Below are 20,427 nucleotides of genomic sequence, written 5' to 3' on the forward strand. Positions count from 1 at the left end.
TAATTATGGATGTTAAAAAATTGCTATTTTGTGCAAATTTAGGATAAATTGTGATTCAGAAAGATTAGTTGAGCTTTTTTAGAGTCAATCTATATCAAAACAATCTAACTAAGATTAAAATGATTTAGATTAGGACATTAATTGTTTTAAGCAAATAATTTAAATAATGTTTTAAAATTTTATTCTCATTTAAAACTTTTAAGTTAAATTCAAACATTAATAATTTTACATTTTTTATATCACCGGTTTTCCGGATTCACCGAAAAGAGGAGAAAATATTCCTTTAAATAATTATCAATTATTGTAATAATATTTCAACAAACTAATTAATAAGGCAGATAAAATAGTTTGTCATAGCATGCAATAATTTTCTCAAGTTCTTACATGTGTTACGGTACGTGGGAGTACCTTAATTACAATGATTAATGTCGGAAATCATGGTTTGAAAAAAGTCCTAAAAATTACGGTATTATACCACTACTAAAAAAATCGACATTTAAATCCCTAGTTAATGGTTACAACTTACATTAACTACTCTGCAACTGGCATTGAAATTTAAACACTAGTAAATTATGACAAAAATCCTTAAAGTTTCATCCAATTTCTAGTGATTTTTCTCAACTCCTACCCTTACACTTTGGCTCCTTATATATATATATATATATATATATATATATATATATATATATATATATATATATATATATATATATATATATATATATATTCCACTTCACTCTTATTATTCTTTTGTTTGAAAATATTGCATTGCACACTCTTAAAAGAAAAACCTTCTATAAACATTAAAAATCAAAGATCAAGTGCATACAAAACATTGCAAAAAATGTTAGCGTGATTTAGTCTTGAAACATTGAAGAACTAAATAATGTTTTGCAGGCCAAACTGTTTCTCACGTACAAGCAGTTTCGAGACAGCATATTTTTCCTCGAAATAACAGCCATTGACAGTTTCTTTTCCTTGTTTGAGGTGTTCTAAATCTAAAACAATAATATGTTTAGTGTGACATTTTAACATTTCACGAAACCTGGTGCAATAAAATGAAGGACACGGAAGGGAGAGGCATAGCACTTTCCGGGCAAAGATATACATATATGATTTCAAAATGGTATCTAAAATCTATCTGAGGTTTTCCTGCCTGAAAAATTGGTTTATATCACAGGGAAAGCTGGAATTCCTAGTTTGAACAAAACATTGGTGCATTGTTGGAGCACCTTCTTCAATATTGCTGTGGTTTCTGGTTGCAGCTGAATGCAAATAAATGAGCATGAATTCTTCTAATATCTAGAGACTATTACTTCTCTTTATTGATTCCTCTAATAACTCATGTGTTGGCTGGATCATCTCCTTCACCTTTTCTCCATTTTTATAAATTTTAAAGGTTGGAACACTTCTTATGTTCTCAGCTTTTGCTATTGCAATACACTCCTCTGCGTCCACCTTCAATTAAAATTTAAAGAAAATCAGAAAAATATGGCAATTATGTTAGGAAGTACAAAGAAAACACTTATTTGTGTACCTTAATAAATTTAACAGAGGGATATCTAACACACAAGGTGTTTATAAATGGAGATATTTCCTCACATAGTTTGTTTGGTGCCTCTTTGAAATAAACTACTGAAACACCTGAAAATTCAGACTTTTGTTAAAAAGTTACCAATGAAGCAAGAAAAATGCAGAGTCAAAATATTTGGATGGTTACCAGCAGAAGCAATTGCAGCTTTAAATTTGTCTAATGCTGAGATTTCTTCAACTTCAACTCCAAACTTGGTACCATGTACCACTAGCCGAGATTTTTCTAATGCTAGCTGAGCCCGACGAAGAGACTCAGCAACTTCATTGTCATTAGGAAGCTCGCGTTTTAAGGCTTGATAATCTTTAATAACATCTGCCCATCTTTCAAGCTGCAACATGATCATGCATCTTTAAAAATGACAATGAATCAACTTCAGATAACAAAACAGCAATGAGCACACACAAAGACACACAACATGAACAGTACCAGTGGATTCACCTTTGAATTTGATGCAGCCCTTCGGAAAAGAGCCTTGGTGTAATTTGGTTGAATGTTAAGAGCTTGGTTGCAGTCTTGAACGGATTGTTCCCACAGTCCAAGTTTAGACCAACAAATTGCCCTATTGCAATATAGAACATAGTTGGAGTTGTCATACTTGAGGCCCTCTCCATAAGCAGAACAAGCTTCAGAAAACTTGCCAGAGCTGAAAAGATCATTGCCCCTTGAACGAGCCCTTGCCACCATTCTCACAACGTTTACAATCCTACCAACTTCAACATTACTGTAATCCAAAGTGCTAGCCTTTTCGGCTGCCACAACAGCATTCTCAAACCTGCAACAATCCATTATTCATTTCTCACTCAAAGGCTTTATTTAGCTTTGGGTTTCAAGTCTAAGGTGTTTAGTGTTTACCTCCCCAATGCCATCTCAACCTGAGCAGACACAAAAGGCACATAGGCTTCACCAACCATACCAAAGAACTTTGTTTGAGAATATGCTGCAGGACAGCCTTCCAACTTGGGAATATTCAAGAGACTGGATTCAGCATCCTCAAGTTGATGCAGTTTTAAATAAGCTTCTGCCTTGCAAGCCACAATCTGAAAGCAACAGTCCAACAAGTTAGCCCAAAACGAATTGTCATAAACCAACTATCCTAAGAGCTTAAAACTACCAAGTAAAGATTCGAGAATGATTTTATACTTGATCGTAGAGATTCAAATACCATACCACAAACAAGAGCCCGTTTGACTCTGTTCTCAATTTTCCATTTTAAAAACTGTCTTCTAAAATAACTTCACAGTGCTTACTGATCAATCTCTCATCCCAAATCTATAAGGTTTAAAGTTGCTAGTAATAAAACAAGTGTTTTATAGACCAAAAACAAGAAACACCTTGGACATCTTTTCTCATCTTCCTTTGTTTTCACCTTGTACCACACCCTCCACTAGCTACACGAGCGACCAAGTTTAGTTGCATTTTGAAAACTAGAAACAGAGTTTGGAATCAGAAACCAATCTCAACTTGACTATCATAAAACTTTATGCTATTAAAAGACAAAACGAGATTAATTTTATAAGACTTCTCCGACATAATATAATAGACCATGGTAAAATCAGAAATTCATGTTACCTGAGGCGAAAAATCTGCTCCAACAGCAATAGCAGCCTCTGATTCCCTGAGCACCCTCTTCCAATCACCAAATTTCCGCGAATCCGCACATCTATTCAAATGCTTCTCCAACAACAACAGCTTCTGCTCCTCAGACTGATCCTCTTGAATCCCTGACAGACATAAATGGCGCCGCGAATTCTCAACCTGCCCAAACCTAAACCATTTCCATTTTCAATGTCAACAAAACCAAACTCAAATCCAAATTAAAAATTTCATCTCATCTCATTATATTCATGAATTACCTTAAACAAAGAGAGGCAAGCCTCTTGTGCGCTCTAGCATAAGCAGGGTCCAATTTCACAGCCTCGTGGCACTCCCTGACGGCCTCCCCCAGCCTCCCCAGAGCCGTGAGTGCCGCTGAACGGTTGCTCCGGCACGCCGCGTTTCCTGGTGAGATAGCCACAGCACGATCGTACAATGTCAGCGCCTCCAAAAAGTTCCCGCTTCTGTACAGCTCGTTCCCTACCCTCTTCAACTCCTCAGGATCGGACCCTCCGAGCGCACGCTTCACCGTGAGTGGTGACGAGGCCGTGGGCACAGCCACTGGAACGGGATAGGTGCCGGAGCCACCACGCATTATGCTGCCACGGCCGTAGTTCACAGTGCCCGAACCAAGAACGTCAGTCCGGTTCGGTCCACGGGAGGGCAGAACGGGTTTGAGGATCTTCCCTGAGGGACAGATGTTTCCACTCGGAAGCAGCGAGGAGCCGCCGCCGGAGTAGATTAACGGAGCTCCGGCCGATACTGATCTCCGGTGACCAGGACGGGAAGGCTGGGCAGACGGATCGAGACGTTTGGATTGGAGAGTTGTATTTTGTTGTTGCAGAGTGTTGGACATTGTTGTTGTGGTTTTATGTTTGTGTGTGTTTTGTTTGTTTTAAGGTTGTTTTTTTGTTATATAGGAGATTGCAAAGGGTTGAAGAGAATGGTTGTTGTTAGGTTACAGGAATGGAATGTAATGTGTTTGGTTTGGTTGGGAGTGGAGAGAAGAGAGTTTGAGAGCAATACTGTAAATGGTAAACAGTATGAGGTTCCAGTTTTTTTCTTCTTTGAGGATCAACTTTCCTTCTTTGTCATTATTTAACTTTCTCTTTCTACTCTCTAGATTCTCTCACCATTTTCTTTCAACCATGCAATCTGTTTTTCTTTTTACCCTGAGATATTTATATTTATTATTTTTATTATCACTTTATGAATTTATTCTTTTCATAAATTACTGTCAAAGCATATGTTAAAGTACTAAAATAAATATTATTCTTCATAATAGGTTATACTAAACAGTATTAAAATCTCTTCAATAACATATTTTCGTTATTATAGTAATTGTTTTTATTGAGAAGTGTATTCTGATACTTTCCAAACACATTGAAAAACTTATGTAGTGTATGTATACTTATTGTTGTAACATTTTCAAAATAATAAAGGAAAGTGAACAAAGGGAATAAAAGAGAGAATCATAAAGTTTTAATTGAACTTTCCTCCTTATTTTTTTATGACCAGCTACGCAAATTAAATATAGATAAATAAATGGGAAAATAAATTACTTCTAAGTAACTATGAGTAGAAATTAATAGTAAAAATATTGAATAATTTAATCATTCTGTACTGTACAAAATTTTACTGGGATAATATTTTCTTATAATTGGTTCTAATATTAAAAATTTAATTTCACAGAAAGTTAACACTCAATTGAGAACATTTTATATAAATATATAAGAAACAGTTCATTAGCTGTGTTTAAAAAGGATGTATAGTTAGTTACTTACAAATATAATATCTATTAACTCAGTTTAAGCACACAAAGAACACAAAATAAACACACACACACATTTTTTATCTTACTATATCATTCTATTACACACACATTTTTTTATCTTACTATATCATTCTATTATTATTATTATTATATATGTTTTTTTTTCATAATTATTTGTAAGAAAATAAAAAATAATAATATTTCTTATGAATTAAAATTTATTTCTGCACTAGTTGGAAATAAATATTTTTAAGAATTACTTTGTATAAGTAAGTTATGTTTTTAGAAACTTGAAAATAAGTTCCTTCAAACACGTTCACGTTATGATTCCAACAATTAATTTTTTTTCATATTACTATGTGAATGTTTGATTATATTTTCTACTATTTCTAATTAAAACATATAATTTGAAGAAGAATATATAATATTTCATTAACTAGATAAAAAAATCAATCATTTTTATTAAACTACTTTTAGTTTATATATACTTATTTTTATTTACTATCATTTATTAACGTTTTTAACTTTATTACTGTTTTTATTATATAACATATCAAATAAAAAACACTAGTTTTCAATGTATCTTCCAAATACACTAAAGTACTTTTTATTTGGTGATGCATGTCTATAATCAAATTAATCGTTGGTGACATTTTAAAGAACATGATACTTTTCTTAAAACTCTGTTCACATATGTTCACATAATGAAAAGAAAAATTTATCTGAGCCCCAGGTGATATTTTTTTTTTCTCTGTATGTTTGTTTTAATTCTTTCTTACCATATTTTACATCCACATTAATTGTGCTCTAAAATTTTTAATTTATATTGTCTTAGTTCAATTTTTTAATTATTGTTCTATTTTTAACAAAGAAATTACTTTTATAAAACATTACTAAAGCCCTGAATTTTATTTTTAAATTAAATTACTTTTTTCTAAAATATATAATAGAGGTTATGATTAAAATCATGACTTAGAAAAATCAAATTAAAATATTGTGCTTAGGTGTGTAACTTTAAGAAATAAAAAATTAATAATTCATGCTATTAATGACTAAAGAAAGGAATTTAGTTTGAAATTCAATTATAACAACAACGAATATATATATATATATAAACAAAAGAAAAGAAAGAAAAAAATTAAATTATATCCATATATCTTTTACTAAATACAACATATATCTTCTACTAAATACAACATTGTTTAATATCTTTTAATTAGTTTTTGTGTTTTCAAAATCATATAATGTTATATTTAGTAGAAGATATATGGACATAATTTAATTTCTTCCTTTATATATATATATATATATATATATATATATATATATATATATATATATATATATAATATTAATCTAAAAGTATTTAATGCACTATTTATATTAATAAAGTATATCATTATTTTTATTAAGTATTAACAATATTTTCTATTCCTAATCTTAATTATATAACTTATAATTTAAAAGTTAAATCAATAAAGTTTATTTCTTGATTTTCAAGCATATCTCAGATATAGATTATTTATAATTTGTTAAGATTGGAGTTCATGCATATCTCAAATTCATATTGATCTCAAAATCAAATTACAATTAGACTTAAATCTTATCTGAAGAGACTTTAAGCTTGTGATCACCCGTTAAGTTTTAAATTTTTGAATCCTCAACAAGTGAAATCATATATTAATTTCAATAGTCTAAATTACTAATGAACAAAGTTTTATTCCTAGATACAAACATGAATTAGGTATTTCAATTTCAGTTATAGATTCAAGTTATATTTTTCAATACATCAAGAATCACAAATCAAGCATGGAATCAATCCACATTAAGCATTAAACATGAAAATTAAATACTAACATGACTTAGAAAAACATATATTAACAACACAAAATCACACAAGAATTTCATGTTTTGCAAGTAATCTCAACAAATAAGAATAACTCTCCATGGTGGAAAACTTAGGGTTCTACAAATTGAAGAGATAGGGAATAAATGGAAAGATGCAAGCCACCTGCCAAGATTATTGACAATTGTTTCATGCTCCAATTATGCATCTCCTTCGCATCAACACCTTCAATTCATAGTTCATCTTTCTCTTCAACCCCAAAAGGGAAAAAACCACCATGGACGAGGAAACCCAATAAGGATAAGGAGAGCTTTCCAACATTCCAAACAACCTGAGTCTCTCCTAAGCACTCTAAATTCATATAAAATGAGGAATCTCCCTAAAATCTCTCGAAAACATTATTAAATACCCACTTTTGTGTATCAAGGCTGACAAACTAGCTTAACGACTTCAGTTTCGCGTAACGAGTCTAGAAAATGATGTTCCTTGACTTTTAACCTCCTGGGCAAGCTAAATTTTTTCCTAGTGACTCGAATATTACATGTTTGAGCTGTCATTTTTGTCTAGCAAGTCAGTCTAGTGCCTAATGGTAATTTTATGGTCGTTTGAGGACAGTTTATGGTAATTTAACCCTACAAGTGAGTCTTTCTTGATAGTTGAATGTGATTCTAATATACATGGAATGAGTATTTGTTTAAAAATAATTTATTCCTTTTTAATCATGTTTTCTTGAGTTTTAACTTATTTTCATCTACTAGAATTGCTTTATATTTCCTTATTTCACACATTCAAAGAGAATAAAAAATAAAACAAACATATTCTAACTAAAGCACAAGAAAACATAAAAACACATTAAACTTTGAAAACAAAACAAAATAAAAGTTATGAATATGAAATTTATTCATGAAAGTATATATATATATATATATATATATATATATATATATATATATATATATATATATATATAAACACAAACGTATATTTTTATTTAAAGTTTGGATTTAAATATATACATGCATATTGTATTTATTTGTATTTTTTAAATTATCTCGAAATGGAGAAGAGAGATTAAAACCATTTTGGGTGAACTGTATTTAGTTCATAAGTTCAAGATAATACAAGAAAAAAAAAGTGTTAAATATTCACGTCTTAAAAAATGTTATTAAACGTGTTATGAAACATAATATATATATATATATATATATATATATATATATATATATATATATATGACTACCTATACATTATGATCTAATACACCATGTTATCTAATTTATATTATTATGAGTAATATGGTATGATGTGAAAATTTGAAAACATGATAAAACAAAAATGTTATTGTACAGTTTGATTATCCAATAATATAATTTATTGAAACATTAAAAAGTAGACTAAGACAAATAAAATATAATTAAAATTTTGATAATATAAAATAGTATCATAATATTTTTAAATATAAATGTAATTATATTTTGTAAAGAATATTATAATTGAAATATAAACTATTTATTTACATGTAAAAAATTATATTAATAATCTTTATTTATAATATGCATGGTTATAAAACTCTCGAGTTAGCTCTTAAATTTATAGACATGACTTTCAAGTTTACGTTCCTAGACATGACTTTCGAGTTAATTTGGAAGTAAACTCGTTTTCTGCGTAAACTCAATAGAATCGACTGTGAAATTGTTTTATGTGTAAAATCGATCGCATTTATTCACGCTTCATTTACGCTCAATTTGTGGTCGCCGTCATGTCTGTTTCGCGCTTCTCGTCGCGCCTACCGTACATCGCGCATATTGATCTCGCCTCCTTCCCACTACGTTACTCACTGTTGAGTGAAGTTATTTTTTTTAATAAAATCGTGAGCTAAGCACGGTTTTGGTTTGTAATATATAGGTAAACGAAATTGTTTTTCTAAACAATAAAACATAAGTTCTTACCACTGTTACAATTCTTTTTTTTATTATATATTTAATGAAATGTATTAAATTTAATATCAATAATCCAAGTATTTATATTTTATAATATTTATTTTTTATGAACAATATATCTATAAATTTTATTTATTTATAGTTATATAATTTTATTGATTTATTTGAATTAAGATATTTTTTATATAATCTTTTTTCATCTGAAGTAAACTCTTACGAGTTTATGTGTCGAATTTACGAGTCGGATTTACAAGTCAAGTTTACGAATTGAGTTTACCAACTTTCGTGAGTTTATCTAAACGCACTTGATAATATATTAATTATTTTTTTATTAAAATATACTATAATAAGTAAAAATATATACTATTATAATTAATTTTATTATTACCATTGTTGTATTTTGTAAAACAAGATGAAAGTAAAAAAAAATTATCAGTATTTCAGAAACATATAAAGATGAATATAAAAAAAACTTACTTTCAAATGGATGATGATATTCATCCCACTTTTCCGCATAAAAATAAGAAAAGTGAAGTTTGTCTTTAATTAACCAGACAACCCTGTTGACCACATTATATGTTAAATTGTGCATGAAGTGGGTATAATAATATTAATATAATCATATCATAATTAAGAATAGGAAGAGAGATTATCTTCTCATTTTTGTTACATTTATAAAGTGATAAAAAAAATATCAAAGTCACATAATAATATTTAAAAAGCATATTCTAAATTGATAAACTCAGCACTAGTAGATTCATAATAAAATAGATAAAATAGAACAATAAAATATTTTAAAGATACACATGATGTACACAAACGAACATGTTTCAGTCCTTATAATTGTAATATTATATTATCTAAAATATTTATATATATGTATATAAATGTAAAATATTAAAAAGATATAAGAAATGTAAAATAAATAATTTAAAAGGGTTCTATGTAACTGATTTAAATAAAATAATGATAAATAATAAACTAAAATAATTCAGTTTGAGATATACCAATAATTATGAAGAATGGTGTGATGATAGTTTAGTACAAAATGTGAAGGGAGAAAAGTTATAGTTGCATGATGAATTGGTGATTGAAGGTTGAAAGAGTGAATATGAATGCAATTAAAAGTGATTATTATGAATTAATGAGATTTGAGGGAAGAGTGGGTTTGGCATAGAGTGAAGTGATATAAATGAAGTTAGTATATGAAAGGAGTAAAGTGGAAAGTGAAGAATAAAAAAGAGAGAAGTGTGTTGTGGGTGAAGACCAGACAGGGTGGCAGATGGACATGTGCAGTGCCAGCTGGGTCCATCATATTCCCTCCAACAAACCAGACACTCTGTGGGACCCACTTTCACCATAATAAAAACAGTCACATTTCTGTGTGAATCAAATTCATATTAATGTTATACTTTCAGTTATTTTCACAAACTAATCTATATTTTATGCATATTTTATTTATTTCTATTATCAAATTAATATTAATAACAGTAAAGTGGAATTAGGAAAGGATTATAGGAAAGTGGGATTGATGTTGAAACTTTGATCAGAAACATACTTTTAAGGATCAATGGCTCCATTCAATAGTATCCTTATGTTTATTGTCTTCTTGTCCCCATATCTCTCCATTCCCATTATGACTTTTGCTACCTTCTTTTCCTTAGTTAGAAAAAGAACATTGCCCAAAATATTTAACTGTTGTTTTCATCTATAAATTTTGGTTAAACCTTAACAAGACTATACATGTCATTTCATTTGTTCATTTTGTGTCAACATGGTCATGGATTTGTTTTGTTATTTGGAGATAGGTTTTGTTCTTTTTACTAGTGGCCACCATCATCACACTTGCCCTAAGAAGTGGATCACATTACCCTATATCACCCTACTAGGGTATTTATCTATCGGAAAAAGATTCCCTGTAAAAATTTAAACATTGGATCAAGAGAGAAAAGAAAACAGCTTTCTCTCTTCACAACATTATCTTAAACTCACTTTATCAGACAAAGGTAACTTCTTTTGAAAGAAGGAAGGAATTTTTCCAATCCACCCTAGCCTGCTGAAAAAGAATCTCAAATAAATTGATTTCACTGTCTATGTTAAACTTTATCACAGCAAGAATCACAACCCAACTTGCAGAACTACATAAACTAGAACTATTAGTACTCCAAAATCTATGCCCCATTTGGATTATGTTTTCATAAATTCAGTAATCATAGCTTTTTAGTTTTTCTTTTTCCAAACTAAAATACTACCTCCTCCAACTCAACTTCCACTTCCAAAAAAATTTCTTCTAACATCTTATATCAGCAAACTTTGAGATTTTTCTTTTTCTTATATGCAAACATTTTTTTATTCACATTTTCTCATTTTTTATTGCTCTTAATCCTGATGTGAAGCAATATAAATAGGTAAATTTGGATAACATCAACAGTGAACTACTTCAACACAATTCTTATAAGAGAAACATGTCTAGTTTCCACTTAACTTTCTCAATGTTTGGCACCTGGGGTCTCTTTTAACCTTATTATGAAGGCTCGTGTACTTTAACTTTAAATGAACACTGAAATTAAAGACTCATGCATATAGACAAAATTCATGTTAGCAATTATTCTAAGCTACTCGCAAGCATATGACATACCTTATCACTTTCTCTTCTTTTCTTTCTTTCCTATTTTTACTCCCTCCCTAATCCAAACAAACAAACCTTAATGATAATTGATACCATGTTAAAAAATTATAAATAAAAATAAATAAATTTAGCAAAAAATAAATAAAGAATGAAATGCAAATATATTCTACATAAATAGCAATTAATAAAAACTAATAAGCTAACGAAAATAAAATAAAAAGTATGAATACATTTTTAATTACTATAAGCCTATGTTACTTCATGTATTAATATGTTATAGTTTATATGGAAGTTTCAAACAATATTCATTTACCATGGTGATGCAATATCCAAATAGTCATTATGTACTCAGAGTGAATATAAACTTTTTATGTGTTCATCAATGAGACTTTGAATAGCTCTAAATTTAGTGGATGGAGCATATTCATGCCAAATAGTTGTTACGACTGTGACAGTAGGGATTGCTTTTTCTCTTTTTGAATGGTGAGAAATGAAAGAACATTTCCATATACTAATCCATATTTTTATTTACAACTGAACCCCACAGTTTAGATGATCAAAACTAGCCCCCATATGTATATTCCGTCAAAAATCAAAATTGGTTTAACAAACTGTACAAAAGAATGAACTTTCTGAAATGTACATATATACTGACTCAAGAAGTCACAGGTCTGGAGCAATTGAGTCGAACTTGACCTTGAAGTCCTGTCAAAACATCAAGATTAGACATTTTCAACATGACTCTGGCAAAGTCCATGCGAAAAGTTGATCCATCATCTGAAGCATAAGCAGAGACCAATTTAGCAGTTTTATCCTCAGCCATCAGTTGCTGATCAGCAAAAAGTAGTCCTCTTCCTCTTAGCAGACTTTGGTAGTAGTGAGTGTCAAATGTTGAACCTGATGACACTGAAGTTGACAATGCTTGCATGTATGACATCCCTGATTTAGAGTGAACATCACTGCTCATAGGCTTTGAAGTCATAAACTCATCTTTATTGGTGCTGGTGTTTGAATTGTTTGGACAATTTAGCCTCATCTGACGAAGGAAATCAGGAGGTATACTGGGATCTGGTTGTCTTGTGTCCTGAAAGTTGTATAACCTTTGCAGAATGAAATCACAACCAATTTTTCCAATGTTGTGTCCTCCTTCAAAGCATCATCAATCAAATCAAGACATCCCATTAGTCATATTCCATTCATGGATGACAATAAACAAACTATATTTAAGATGAAACAAAATGTAGAGCAACTACCAAGAAGGCTGACAGTTTCTCTTGCATTAAATCCTCTGAGATTAAAGAGATGCAATGTGCGTGTAACATTATCATCTGGTCTGGGAATCTGAGCAGTTGCTTCTTCGAAAAACGATTGATGGTTGTCTCTTCTTCCCGTTAAAACTGGATAGAATGGCCCACCAGCCTACCATGGCCATGTGTAAAAAAGATATCATATGTGCAATGATGTTGGACTTCTAACAAGAGTAGTACATGCATCAAAAGTGGTATTTTCAAAGACTTTGCTACCTTAAATCATGATATCATTATTAAGGACATAAAAATGCATTGTTTATCTGATAAAATATAACATGTAAACACATGATTGACCAAGCACAAGGGTGACATAAAGAGAGACAAAACAAATGAATTAAGACAAACTTGCAATTAAAGTCCAAACTCTAGGTGGTCACTCAGGATATACTCTCCCTAGTCAATTGTAAACAAAGAAATATGTACCAGAAGAACAGAATCCCTTGCTGCAAGAGAAACTATATCAGCACAAGACACAACACCAGGACACGCTTGCTCCACCTCCTCCTTTATCAAGTCAATCTTGTCAAAACCTCTCAGTGTCTGATTTGGCACAGCCTGCTTCTCCACCGAACTGTTACTATTACCATCGTTCTCATCCAACAGCAACGAAGCATCACATCCCTGATTCATCAACACCCCAAATGCAACATAGTCCAAAAAGAAATTGAATGAAGAATACAAAACTGTTTAGAATGTCATCCAATAAAAAATAACACGTATGCTAAGATTATTAGCCATTATACTAATTATTTTCATAATCCTATCTAACTAATTTCTTATTTACCCACAAAAAGATGTTAAACATCAAAATTAGACTGCACAAAGAAAAAGTGAAAATCAATTATCTACAAAGGCACAATATCATGATCAAAATTTAGATTGTCACTATTCTGAGTACAAATTGCAGCATTTAAATGGTACATAAATAACATTTAGATTGAGCACACAAATAACACAGGGTCCCGAGACGTCCTAGAGCACCGGATTTATGTACAGCATATTGCGCAAACTCTAAGGTACAGAACCTCTCAACTTAGAAAAAGGAATCAAGAAAAACCCAAGCAATCAAGAAAGAGTCATTTGAATTAGCATAGCAAAGACTCCAAATTCAAAGTCTTGGGAGCAAGAATCAGAAAAAAAAAAAATAAATAAATAAAGCACCCCATATAGAAAGTGCAAAACTTTATCAAAAAACAAGAAACCCCATAAAGAAAAGAAGGACCTGGATGAAGCAATCGTGGAAGAAGAGACGAAGCAGGGCAGGAGCAACGTCCCTGTGGTCGAAGTAAATGCGCGTGAGCGCTGAACGGACAATGCCCTCGGCTTGGGGACACGTGTCCTTGTAGAAATCATATTCAAGATTGGAGCCGTCTCGGATCCTTTGGTTGAATTGGAATGTGTTGGCAAGCTTCACGGAGAAGGAAGAAGAATCAGAGAAAGAAGCAGCAGAAGATGAAGAAGGAGTGGTTTGGATTTGGGTTTCGCCTCGACGGCTTCTGAGAGAGAGGAGAACAGGGACGAAGAGTGCGACAACGATCCAGAGGTTGATGATGCAGCTTCGCATTTTTGGTGGTTGTTTCTGCAAAACCTTTGGTGCAAGAAGAAGAAGAAGAAGAAGAAGCGGGAAGAAAGTGCCGGTAGGGTAGTTATTTTAGTTGCTAGCTGTCGCACTCATTTAACTGGATACGTAATTATTGCTGTGTTGTTATAAAGGGATATTGCAGCAAGCATTTGGGCTCTCTCGGACTTCGGTCAAGGCCTAAGGCATTTTCTTTCTGCACCCCCATAAAATCTATTAATCTCAAATATAATTTTTTAATTACTCAAAAAGAAAACAAGTTTAAAAAATTAGTTCGGTTTGGATCAAAGTTTTTTTTATATATTGATGAGTTTTATTTCTCAATTGACATTAACTTGAATTTTTTCATCAACTTTGTTTTCTTGGTTGATAACAAATACACATTTCTTTTATTTATCAATGAATATTATTTTGAGTTAATGTCATACAAGGTTAGTTTTCGTCAATATTGATCAATCATAATGTATGTCAAAATTATTTATCAACCAATATTAATTAGTATTTTTTTAATAAACATGGGCAATATTATTTAAGCCATTGTCAGTTGGAACTTTTATGAAAGGTATTTTTCAACTTATATAAGTTAAACTTTTCTAGTTGGCATTGAAATTAATTATTTTCTAATTGATATTTTTAGAATTAATTATTTGTTAAATTATGTCATAAATACTTATCCATTGATATTTGTTAAGATTTTCTCAATAGGATAAGACTATTTTTTTAGTTACATTTTTTAGTAGTGGTTATTTTGTTAATGTCTATACTATTGAAATAGTTATTTCTATAAATGGCAACTACAATGCTATTTTCAAATTAAAAAATTAAAATTTAATATTTGAATTATTGGATCTTGACTAATAATTTTGACGAAACCATAATAATATACAAAATTTATGTTTAATCATTATTACTAATAAAACTAAAATAAATAATTAGATTATTCTCATTCAAATATGTAAAGAAATTGAACTTGTGTTGTTTTTATCTTCTTTTTTTATCATTTTTAAAAGATGAATCTATTTTTTTATTCTTCATAAGTATACATATTTTTAAAAAAATCAAAACTAAAGAATAAACTAACATATTGATGAATGTAATTGTTAAAAGAAAAATATGTGATAATTAAGTCACAATTAAAATGAGATTATTAAAAAACACATAACAGTTAACTTTTTCTTTTATATTAAAAAAACTACTATACAAAACACTGTTGTGATAAAAAAAATATTAAACTAATATTTTAGTATTAAGTGGGACAAGAGAGTTATTTATTTTTTCATAATATAACAAAATATATAAGAAATTGGAAAAAAATAATGAGCTTGTGTTTAATTACATTTATTTTTCCTTAAAAGGACATATAAAAAATTAGAAGATGAACAAAAACAATAAGTAAATCAAGAGATAAAAGCAGTAACGATAAAAAAATTATTCTTTATTATATTTAATTTTATATTTACTATACATTAACATTAAATGACATGTTTTATAAAAAATAAAAAAATTATTTAATTTAATATTCATAAATTTTTATTATGTATTGAATTTTAAAAGTTTGCACACCACCATTGGCCTTTCAAAAAGATTCGCCTTGATATTATATACTTAAAAAAAATAAAATAAAACTAATATAAATTTAATGTATTTAGGTTTCTCAAGAATAATTTCATTTTTTATCAAATATTAAATTAAAGATTGGTTAAATTAGGAATTTGTTAACTATTTACCTTACTTTATATGAATACAAAAGTCTTTTAAATAAGTCATTAGTCATAATTTCAACATGTCATTCACAATATCTAATAACCATTTGCTACATCAACAATAAAATAAACGGTAAATGTTACTCATTAAGCACTAGTGCAATCAAGGTATACCGCCTCGGTTATTTTCACTTATAGACATCGGTTCTACGACCGGTGCATATTTAGACGAGGTAAAAAGAATGAATTTTTTGGCTCGGTCCTGAACTAAATCAAAAGGATTCAGATTTTGACTCGGTTCACAAACAACCGAGGCAGTAGAATTTTTTAATTTTTTTATTTTCAACTGAGATCAGTGTTGTTATGTTTGTTTATTCTCTTTGTGGTTAAACTTCTTTCTCTTTTCTGCAATGTTTTTCATCCATGTCTTTGGACAAAATTACTTTGACAAACAAACTCAGATGTCTAAGAAGGGGGAAATAGGAAGCAGAGAGAGCAGACGGGAGATCCAAACCAAAATTAGAGATCCAAACCAAAATTAGAGATCCAAACCAAAAACCAAAAATCAAAAACCAAAAAACGTAGAAAAGGGTTTCCGCCATTGCAATCGCCGTCGCGGGCTGTCCCACCGCACCGTCGCGAGCTCCCTCGCCGCGCCGTCGCGATCTCTCTCGCCTCGCCGCGCCGTCGCGATCTCTCTCGCCTCGCCGCGCCGTCAGAGCTCTCTCGCCTCGCCGCACCGTCGCAAGCCGTCTCACCTCGCCGCACCGTCGCGAGCCGTCTCGCCTCGCCGCACCGTCGCGAGCCGTCTCGCCTCGCCACACCGTCGTGAGTCGTCTTGCCTCGCCGCACCGTCGCGAGATCTGTCCTCGTCGCACCGTTGCCGCACCGTCTCGTCTCGCCTCGTCTCGTCAAATCTCGTCTCGTCTCGCCTCGCCGCACCGTCCTGGGGATGCAGGGGGAGAAGTCATCTGGTGAGAGAATGATGGAGTTGAGGGAGAGGGGACTGGAGAATGGGAGGGGTTGCAGGAGAGGAGGGAGGGGATGAGGGAAAGTGAAATGTGAAATGGGAAATGAAACATCATATCTAGTTAGGGTAATTTTTTTTGAACCGGTTCACTCTCCACCGAGGCATATGTCCTAAAAAAAAAATGAAATAGCTATATGCCTCGGTTCTCGCCTAAACCGAGGCATAAACATGGATTTGCTCCAGTTCTTAATGAATCGAAACCATAGGCTCTCTGCAGATTTCAAAATTCAAACGTGTCAGGCAACTTTTAGGCATCGGTTTTGCTATGAACCGAGGTAATATTACTTATATGTTTCGGGTTCCCTTGAACCGAGGCGTATAAGTTTGCCTAAACTACAAAAATGCCACCGCGTTTTGATAGACTTCGATTTTTCCTAAACCGATGCCTATACCGCGAGTTAAAAAGCAATTTTTTTACTAGAAACGTATTTCCCTATGCATTTAATGTATTTGCATGTTATTAACACTGGGTAATATAATAATTGTGAGGTTATGAATGCTCTCAACTTGTACTTTATTAATTTTATATATATATATATATATATATATATATATATATATATATATATATATATATATATATATATTACAAAAAAAGGAGCAACCCAAATTCCTTAAAGTAAAACAACCTAAATGTAGGTCTTAATTATTACTATATAATGCACAAGTATAACTAGTGCAAGAATCTAGCTTTGTGCCAGTAATTAATCATTCAAACATTGAAATTGAATATTTGACAGAAAAAATAATCAGATAGTTACTGATATTCTTTAATATTATTTTTATGAACAAGTTTGGCTTCACCTTCTCGAACTTTTGAAATTTGGATTGTGATGGTCGTGCATGCATGTCCTTTTCATCTCCATTGTCGAATAAATAAAGCTCCGAAAGTAAATATAAACTAATTAATATGCACTCCACCTAATGATTAGCTGCTTAATTATTCTCATCTTTTCGCACACTAAGCAAATGCAGCTGGATTTGTTAATTTAATGAGATTTTCTTTGGTTCGTGCGTGAAAATTGAATACATTAACATCTTCAAATATATATAATTATTTTATATTTTATATAGAAAAATAAAAGAATATTTATTGCCGAGAATTTATGATATCTAGGGCGTTGACGTGAATCAAAATTGTTACACTGTAAGATACAATTTCTTCCTAGAAAACCGTTTTAAATAAATATTTTCTTTGAGAAAAACAATACACTGAAGTAGAACAAAGAACTTTGCAAAACATAAATCGCTTTTCAACCATACTTTTACATTTGTGTTCGAAACCCAGGAGTGCTATACATAATTTTCATGCATGTATATTCAAATATGGTTGCATGTAACAACCTAGAATTATAAAATATTTATATTTTATTGAATTTTTACACTGGTTATGGAGACAGAAGAGTGTATACACTGATACATCTACATAGCATAGTGTTATTATAGTCCTTTTTCTATGTAATAAGTCTTTCAAGGCGTATAAGTTACTAAAATTCTTCAAAATGCAAAACAGGATTAAAAATTCACACTAGGTATATTTATGCACATCTTTTTTAATAGAACTGATCTGAATATCCTCTGTTTATTGGTGTCATCACTTATAACATCATTTGTTCACATAAGCAATAATTATAAAAAGAATATCTGAACAAACAAATAAAGAAAAGTAAGCTAACCATAATTATAAGAAATCTTAACAATTCAAACAAATTTTAAATAACACCCTCAAACATACATTTTGCAATTGAACACATATTCATAAATAGATAACTCTTGACTCAATTTATTTGGATTTATGCATTGACTTCTAGAAGCTTTGTACCTATCTTTCAAAAACTTAAATTCCTTTAAGTGTTACAAACGTACATGGTTCCTCCTTCTCGTGACAAGGTAAATCCTTTATAACTTAACATAAAGGATCTCAGACCTTCTTAACCAGCTATAGGAACCTCCTTTGCTCTTCACCAGCTAGACTCCTTTCTCTATATGAGTTTGTGAGTATAGCAGAGTTAAAACTAACTTCAAAGTGAATGTTCATGCATAACATTAAAGTAACTAGTCACACTCTTCCTCCTTAGGAAGAATATTGACAAACAAATAATCATAATATTTTAACTATACATTCATATATTTTCTCAAATTCACCTTTTCTAGTATAAAGCCAGATCGATTTGTAAATGACAAAATCTTACATCTGGTAAGTGATTACGAGAGCCAAATTGGTCTACATATAACAAAACCTTGTAATTTAACCAATGTCAAGCACACCAAAAACCCATTTCAAGTTTCTACCAAGTCTAAAACATTTTCCATTTCATTATAAACCTTTTATTTAACTAACTTAACTCATTTAACATGCATTCACAAAAAAACCACAATTTTCACAATACATACATATAAAAACATGCAAGTTAGGATTCTTCATCTCATACAATCATAAGAAGACCAATCCAAAATATCAAATTACAACATCCATACACAACCATAAACCACACAAAAATTATAATGCAATTGTTCAAAATTTTAGCTTCTCTTACCTTATTACTTCCTTTTTTTTTCAATTGACACCAAAACTCATACTTACAAAGACTCTAGAATCAACAAAATTAGCCCAAATTAGTGATCCAAGTACTCCCTTGGAACCAAAATCAAAATAGAATACCTAAGAGGTTCAAACAACACGTGCAAAAGGGAAGAAGACCATTGCATATGAAATCAAGAACAGGTTCAAAGAGAAAAAACAGAAAACTTTAAAACTTTAATATAATTCTTGATTAGGTTAGTTTGAAGAGTTTTCCATGACTATCTCATGATAGTTCCTTATTAAGAAGAAGAAAAAAGAGAAGTGAGAATTGAAAAAAAGGAATGGAGATGAAGTGGAGAGAAAACGTGCGAACATGAGGAAGGGATTTTGTTTTTGTATGAAAAGGAAAGGTTATAGGGATTCTGTTTTTGTATATATATATATATATATATATATAAAAGTGGGTGCAAACCTCCCCTTACAAGTTGGTTTTGTGGAGTTTAGTTAAGTTTAAAGTCTACTTCTTAACATGGTATCAGAGTCAGGCCAGAGCCTATCATAGCGAGATTTGTGTGGACATATTATTCCACCCGCTATCGGGCCTCTATCGAACCATCCATTAATGTCTAGTCTCACGCTCGAGATGTATATACCTCGGCGTGAGAGGGTGTTGGAAGTCACACATTGACTAGAGATAAGGCCAATTTATAGTATATAAGTGGGTACAAACCTCACCTTACAAACCAGTTTTGTGGAGTTGAGTTAGGCTTAAAGTCCACTTCTTATTTGTATTTTGGGCTTAACTCATATTTTTTTATCATAAATTGACATTTCACCCTGCACCTCAAAGGGTTTTACCCTACACCTCCAAAATTTTCTGAAATACCTGTAATGCCCTTCATTAA

General features: G+C 31.0%; 2 protein-coding genes across 2 annotated transcripts; both read right to left on the reverse strand.

The window, feature by feature from the left end:
- Positions 1-782: 782 nt before the first annotated feature.
- Positions 783-4,243, reverse strand: LOC124824922 (inactive TPR repeat-containing thioredoxin TTL3-like). Its single transcript, XM_047297441.2, has 7 exons — positions 3,448-4,243; positions 3,164-3,359; positions 2,447-2,631; positions 2,033-2,366; positions 1,721-1,922; positions 1,538-1,644; positions 783-1,458 (listed from the first exon to the last, which is right to left on the reverse strand). The coding sequence occupies exons 1-7, from the start codon at positions 4,041-4,043 to the stop codon at positions 1,303-1,305; spliced, it is 1,776 nt and encodes a 591-aa protein (XP_047153397.1). The 5' UTR covers positions 4,044-4,243; the 3' UTR covers positions 783-1,302.
- A 7,686-nt stretch (positions 4,244-11,929) lies between these two features.
- Positions 11,930-14,333, reverse strand: LOC124824911 (putative Peroxidase 48). The gene is made up of 4 exons (XM_047297425.2): positions 13,909-14,333; positions 13,110-13,307; positions 12,630-12,795; positions 11,930-12,522 (listed from the first exon to the last, which is right to left on the reverse strand). The coding sequence occupies exons 1-4, from the start codon at positions 14,248-14,250 to the stop codon at positions 12,032-12,034; spliced, it is 1,197 nt and encodes a 398-aa protein (XP_047153381.1). The 5' UTR covers positions 14,251-14,333; the 3' UTR covers positions 11,930-12,031.
- Between the last annotated feature and the right edge of the window lie 6,094 nt (positions 14,334-20,427).

This window comes from Vigna umbellata, chromosome 6 (genome assembly GCF_029865625.1).
Source record: "Vigna umbellata cultivar VRB3 chromosome 6, Vumbellata_1.0, whole genome shotgun sequence".
Lineage (NCBI taxonomy): Eukaryota > Viridiplantae > Streptophyta > Magnoliopsida > Fabales > Fabaceae > Vigna > Vigna umbellata.